At 40.1% G+C, this 7,097-nt stretch overlaps 1 protein-coding gene across 2 annotated transcripts; it reads left to right on the top strand.

Annotated features, from left to right (window-relative positions):
- Nucleotides 1-340: 340 nt before the first annotated feature.
- LOC120841412 lies at nt 341-6,886 on the top strand. Of its 2 annotated transcripts, XM_040212303.1 has the most exons (6): nt 990-1,038; nt 3,387-3,544; nt 4,532-4,624; nt 5,003-5,120; nt 6,145-6,186; nt 6,870-6,886. In XM_040212303.1, the coding sequence occupies exons 1-6, from the start codon at nt 990-992 to the stop codon at nt 6,884-6,886; spliced, it is 477 nt and encodes a 158-aa protein (XP_040068237.1). The 2 variants fall into 2 exon arrangements, 1 of the variants encoding a protein (XP_040068237.1); XR_006078445.1 differs by lacking the exons at nt 990-1,038; nt 4,532-4,624; nt 5,003-5,120; nt 6,145-6,186; nt 6,870-6,886 and adding an exon at nt 341-395 and having other exon boundaries at nt 3,387-3,437.
- Nucleotides 6,887-7,097: the final 211 nt, after the last annotated feature.

The following is a 7,097-nucleotide window of genomic DNA, read 5'->3' as shown; positions in this document are numbered from 1 at the left end:
ATCTCGGTCGTGAATATGTCAATAGAAATCACTTGAGTAAACGTATCCCTCAAGAGGTGTTCTGAACTTCCCTAGCAGCAAGTGAGATGCCGCTCATAAAATACACGATTGTTAAATCTCAGTTTTACGTGCTATGACTGTTATATAGTGTATGGAATCGCACTTTTTTCTATCGAAGCGACGAGAGATTTGAGGAAGCCATTTGTCGAAAACCGCCGGTGTATTCTTCCGCATCTTCGACGCGTCTTCGTGACATTAACATGTCTCGTTAGCCGCGGCGTTTATGTGTGGCCGGCATGTGACCTCACATCACATACTTATTTTCATGCATTGATGCAGAAGCCACGTGCTCAGCAAGCAATGGCCACCAGAATGGCCGCTGCTGTGACGTCAGTGTAAGCCATATTTAGTCTTCACCGCGATAACCAAACCGCTGGTATCTCCTTTTTAACGCCCGCTTCAATAGACCCTTTTCAATATTTAGTCTCACCTACTACGTGCAGAACCAAACTCGACGCTCTAATTGCGGCGCTACGAAGCTTCTACACTCTTGGAGAAGCGAACGCCTTTGAAAGCATACCACAGAGAAGCGGAGAATTCATTCTAACAAGTTGGCAATTTAAAGTCATCTCTTATTCACAAAATCGAGAGTGTTTCAAGGTAGACAATCTTGATCTTCTATCACCGACATTAGTGCGGAGAAATTGGAGCTATTGAGACTGCCACGAGATGGCTCTTACTTTTGAAAAGGGTCCATTGCCGGTGTTAATGCTCGTCTCGTGCAAAAGCTGTGTTTAACAACATAATAAGTGCAACTTCCTGTGTGCGTCATTCGACGTATTTTTTTCATGATCTCACATTATTGTATTGCTTTCATTATTATCGCAAAGGGCGCTGAATCTTTTCACCCTTTAAAAAGGTTCCTGACAAAGGCATTCTTTCATTTTGAAATATAAATTTCTCCCTCACGGACGTCTTTATGACGAAAAATGTATTCTGCTACACTCATCATTTTCAGCATAGCTACTGCTCACGCCGGTGATGTATTGATTCTATTTATGCAGAAGCTTCCGCATGGCGTTTTTCTTAGTGACGTAAAATAGAATTTTACATTTCTCCTAGGCTTCAACCTCCGAGCTTTTGGGCACGATAAACAGTTATCATGGAAATTCCGCACACAATATTGCAGACGAGAAATAATTTGTATTACGGCATGCACCATGCCCCCGAAACGCGTAGAATTTAAATAGGCTTCGGTAGACATACTGCATTGATGGTGTTCATAGATTCCTTTATAGTCGCTGACAAATAAGACGCGCAGGATGTGGCTTAATACTATAATCTTGATTCTTGCTTCGAGATTGCTTCTTTCGTGTTCTTATCCTCTAATACCGCAATCCTACTGGATGAGAAGAAATAATGAGATGCTCGTTAGTCAGCACGTCCTTCACTTTGGTTGTCAATGATTGTAGAAGCGGCATGTAGCGGCATATATAAATATATGCCGCTACATCACCCGATAACATGACGGGTTGATTCGGACGCTTTAATTCGTTGGTATTCTACCGGTCATCTAAAATAGCGGCCAGGCTATTTAAATCTACCGCAAAATTCGGTTTCTTAAGCCATCACTCTAGGATTTTGTGCAGCGTTGCCCACAGGGGGCGGGTATTTTTCAATAAAATTCGCAACGAGCGAACTTACCTGAGGAAAAAGTAAAGAAAGCAATATTCTTAATTCCTGTGGAAACCCAGCAGAGCCGCCGGTCTTCTGAATAGGGCGCCTTATTGTTTGAAAACTGGTGATTTCGCTGCGTTTCCATAGGAGTTAAGCCTTTTTTTTACATTTTTCTCTGGTAAGCTCGCTTCTTGTAAAGTTTATAAAACAAATGCACCACCTGTGTGCGAAGCTGCAGAACATCGTGGCGCGATGGGTTAAGAAACGGGATTTTGCGGTCGATTTAAAGAGTTGGCAGCTACCTGATACACCCGGTACTACATCCAAATGTCTTTAAAAACACAAGCAAAATAAAATTGAGACTAGATTAACGCAAACCTAGTGATTATATGTTTTTTATATCTGTGACATAGAATTTGCGAACGAAATTCTTGTACTCTCAACCACTCTGACGTCATATAAGTTCCATGCCGTTGGCCAGGATCCTGGCGGTGTCGCAGTGGTGGTGGTACGAGCCAAATGTACGAGCTTTTCATTCTAATTTTGCCCGGGAATTCTGGCACCAAGCGCAAGGGTTGCGACATCCGAGAGCATGACACTTCGGCTCCTGTGAGGTCGTGTGTAGAAAATTCGGGATTACGTTTAAGGTATGGATGCGATAGGATCTTTAACTCACCAGTCCCAGACGAGCTCTAAAGGCATCGTACTCCACAGTTCGGCCAGCCAAAGGGCGTCACAAATAGGTACAAAGCGACACCGAGGTCATCATACGGGAAACAGTTATTCTCGTATTCAACGTCTGAGGTACGTCAGGTGTGCGTAAAGACCAGGCACTTGGTTCCTCCTATTACACCTACAAATTAAGAGAGGATGCAAATGTTGCTCTTTAATGCGGAACGCCAATTGCATTGTACGTGCACGAATGCACAATAACGTAATGTTTTTGTTTTGCCCAGTTCCAAACTGCCAGAAATCCTTTCAAGTTGTTGGGTCTTTGAGAAAATTACGCTTCGCGCTTTTCTTAGCCTCTGTTCGTTCGGATTACGTGTACAATCGGAGTTACCAAATAGATCTGACTGTCCCAAAAGGATGTTCCATTGATCGTGGTGCCGTACAACTAGAGTGGTGAAGAGCGAAAAGTTTGACAGATTGTCAAAAGGTTTTCGCAAGAACAGGAACGTAGGCGTTGTACAAAAGATTAAGGTTATATCCATCATGAACAACAACTTGGCAACAAGGTAATCTAGATTCTTCAGTGCGTTTCTTTTATGTGGTATGGCACTCTAATAGCATTTTGAGGTCTACCGAAGTAGCATTTCTTCTCATCAGCTGCATATTAAGAAATGCATATGAAAGGATAAATAATGTTGACGAAACACGATTGGAAGATGCCCCCCCCCCCCTCCCTTCCCCCGATTTTCTAATTCTGTTCCGTTCAAACTATCCATATGAGTGTAGGCTTGCTTCCCGCGGTGTACTTTTATTGCATTACGTTTCCAACGTCTTGTCATTGCAGAAGGGCTTTCTTATTTTCGTTGAGTTAATTGTCCTTTGTTTTTGAAAGAGAACTTTGCTGGGAGATCTATTTACGATATTTTTTTTTATTAGAAAAACACCGTGACTTGTGACCGCCGTTTTGTTTCTTCCTCTTTACTGAGAAGTTTGTTGCGAGTATGGAGCGTCGGATAACAGGAGCGGTTACGTTCCAGGTGTCGTGTATCCGGTTCTGATTGAAAGCAGAAGCGGCAACTCAAGAGGCGCTGTTCAACTTTCTAAAGAATACGTCATAGACTTGGAAGAATCCAGTGTTTTAGGGGACAGTCTGTATTTTTCCGATGCTAAGTATGGAGAGGTGAATCACGAATTGGTAAGGAAAGATTACCTTTCACAAGAAAGCATGCTTCCGTCCCATTGGTTGAAATTCAATTAATTAACTTAAAAAATAAACATTCCACCTGTTTTTTCGCTCAGAAGTTTCTTTATGTGCCCGCTAGTGTCTTTGGAGGTTTTCGTACATTTCAAATTGCCGTTCAAGCAGAATTGTCTCCGCTTATAATAACGTAAATAACGCACATTTGTTTAAATGACGTGCCGACTCCCACGATTTCTTTTTTGCATTCTTTGAAAAAGTTTTTCTTCCTGGATAATTTATGCAACCATTCACCCCGATATTCGTTCTGCGTCTTGTTGAAATTCATTGAATGGAATCATTTACTGTGTTTTTATAAAATGCCATAGCTTGCAAAAAAAAGCATGAGCAATTCCACTCTGAGAAGGTGAATGACCAGCGAAGCTGTTTAGCACACTACACAGACGTGTCAAAAAATTTTGAACAAAGGTACGACCAGATTTATTGTCTTGATTGGCGGTCATCGTGACGAGCCGGAGGCAAAAAGACACCCGCAATGCGACGGCCACCTGGCGGAATGAAGACGCGCGCGAAGGGACCGCCAATTCGGGAGGGCGGAAGGAACGGAAACTAGGCTCGCAAGCGCTCTGGACGACGACAAGGAGAGGGCGGTGCGAGAGTAGACATAGCGGACGCGGGTCGCACAAAGCCAAATCTTTGAGAAGCGTTCATTATCTACCTGAGAATCTACTGATCTTGAAAATGGAGCCTATTGATAACTAATCTACTGAAGATGCATATCCAAGTGATCAGACATAAGCTTTTGCATAAAATGAAGCGATTTTGTACGAAATTCGGGAACTGAGCTTTTATAGACGCACACAAAAGATCCACGAAACCCTAGCGATAAATAGCTTGGCTATAAAAATAACCGTTTAGCATTTCAGCTGCTACTAATATGAATATTACTTCGCAGTTATTTTTCTCATTATATGTTCTTTTTAGATGGATACTACAGACATACGTAATAGTGTTTATGAAAATTCGGAACACAAGGCGTCCTTTACAATTACTGAAACAGACGTAGGAATTGAAATGGTATGTCCACATTTTTTAAGTATATATTCTTATAGGAACAATAAATACGATTATACAAATGCACAGAAGGTTATGCAATCGCTATTTATAAATCCTGTACTTGTTAACAACATAGATTTTCGCGAACATTTTATAAAACTGCAGGCTTTTTTAAGTTCCGTATAAAGGAGGGTGTATTAAGCATATTGGTACTTCACACCGCCACAGCGTCTAAAGAACATTATTTATGAGAATTTTAAAATACATATATAGAATACTTTCTCCATAAATTGCTTTCTAACCAATTGAATTTTTATTGAAATGTTTGTTCAGCGATTCAAAAACGGTCTGCAACGGGTAATGCCTGCAATATTCAGAAATCTTTCACTTTTTTAACAGGAAGGATACCTAAACTTTACACATGGAATTGAGCCATTGCGAATACATGACAAATCCGGCCGTGTCCCTCACAGAATATTTACGCTCCCGACGTCTGAAGAGGCGATTCACTCGGAAAGTAGGTGGCAGAATGAAACACTACACACTAGATATTTGTTGAAAATTCGATCTTCAAAGGCTAGACTTCCTAAAGCAAAAATGATTAGAAATTTTGAACGTACAACCGAATTCCTTCCTTCAGCGTTCGCTTCAGGTGCAATGTCAATAGTGGTATGCTCCCAGTTATTTGCCATTTATTCTCTCGATGAATTAATTCACCTCCCGTTTTTTCACTCTCAACACATTCTGTTTAAAGCGTGGCGAAATGACCGCAATAATTGATTATCATTGTAAAATGAAAAGGGGAAGTGCTTGCAAAGGCGACGGCCCCTGAGTGTCTCATTATTTTTTTACTTGCATCATTTCAACGGCTCCTGTATCAGTGATCTGAGTATGTAATCCGATGTTCAAAGTATTCAGAGTATCAGAGTATGTACGATCTCAAATCGTACCAATAATTAGCCCATTCTGAGTTAACGGAAGAGGTCAGTGGTTTGGCAATCGGAAAAAGTTCTTATATCCTTATACTCAGGACAACCTACCTTAAGTGCGTTCAAAGTTTCCGTTCTCTTTTTCTTAAATAATTTATTTGGGAGCACTTAAGAGTTCCAAGCAAACATGTTTCTACAAACGATATTTTTGACGCGGAATATACTCACAATTATAACGTACCTTATATTTGTACTTAATTATGCTTGCGTTTTAGGTAACACATGCAAAAATATCACTTCGTCGTCTTTTCTTTCAAACAAAAATAATTATCTACTTTATTTTGGAATAGTTCAGTTTTGAGGTGATGGTATTTGAATCAACACATATGCGCTGACATCGGATATTGTAACAATTTGAGAAAAGTATCTTGAAGATATCTTAACGACTGAAAACCGCAAAATTGGGACAACAAAAAAAAAAACAAAGAATTTTAATTGACAGCAAAACAGGAACTATTCCTGTATAATTTTGCTGAAGAAGCATGCCTTTCACAAGTTATAACCTTTGACTTTAATTACTTTTTACATTCAGTATCACTATGATGTTTACAGTTCCCGTTGAAGAACGTTCTGATGAAAGTCTACCGCCAAAAAGTAAGCTTATTTTGTTTGTAAAACATTTAACATTTCTCAGCAATCCTCTCAACCAATTCTAGAAACACCAAGGAGCAGGCTGCAATTGCAGTTACATGCGCGGCATACATACTGGCCATTTTATAACCTTGATGCAATTTTCTGTACACAGTAGAAACCCTAATTTTTCTTCTTTAGGTTTTTGCTTTGAAGTATTTCGGTACACGGCAGCTAGTGCTGCACGTTTAACTACAATTCGATATCGCACTTTGAGGATTTAATGAATTGGAAAACTTTCAATTGGAAAGACAGTTTCACTATCTTGCACAGAAAGCAAGCTAACATTTTTCTCGCATCGTGCATATTAAAAAAATGATTACACATTTAATTCTAAACTTGGGATGCACTGAGGACATGTCATGATTTGAAACCTTCTAGGTGACACTGCAGAGCCACCCACCGTGTGGCGACCTGAAATGTACGTCATGTTTGACAGTGCAATACACAAGTCCCTCAATGAAAACAAATTGATACAGGCTCGATACATCATAAGGCTAATGAACATCGTGCGTATGGTTTACATTGGTTCTTGTTCAGAAATAATATAGTGTTTCTAGTTTTCATTGACCAAAAAAAAGTGCTTATTGAGGCTTTTATGCTCCAATTGCTGAGACCCGTTCGAATCCCTTATTTCTTCCACGAAGGTGAATGCAATCTTTAAGACGGTTCGCAAGCCCCGAATAAACCTCCAGCTTGTTGGAATATGCGGGTTTCAGGTGCGTACTCATTGTCCAGCCCCCACACATTGGTATCATTAAATTTGAAAGTCTTGTTATTGCCGACAATAGTGCAACACAATTGTGAACTGAAATTTTTTAGAAGAAAACAAAATTTTTGTCATATAAAGTCAACTTTTTTACTCGAAACCTTTT

Source organism: Ixodes scapularis, unplaced genomic scaffold (assembly GCF_016920785.2).
Source record: "Ixodes scapularis isolate PalLabHiFi unplaced genomic scaffold, ASM1692078v2 PGA_scaffold6__148_contigs__length_123643588, whole genome shotgun sequence".
Taxonomy (NCBI): domain Eukaryota; kingdom Metazoa; phylum Arthropoda; class Arachnida; order Ixodida; family Ixodidae; genus Ixodes; species Ixodes scapularis.
Note: the sequence above shows the minus strand (reverse complement) of the source record. Positions and strands in the feature narration are given on the sequence as shown.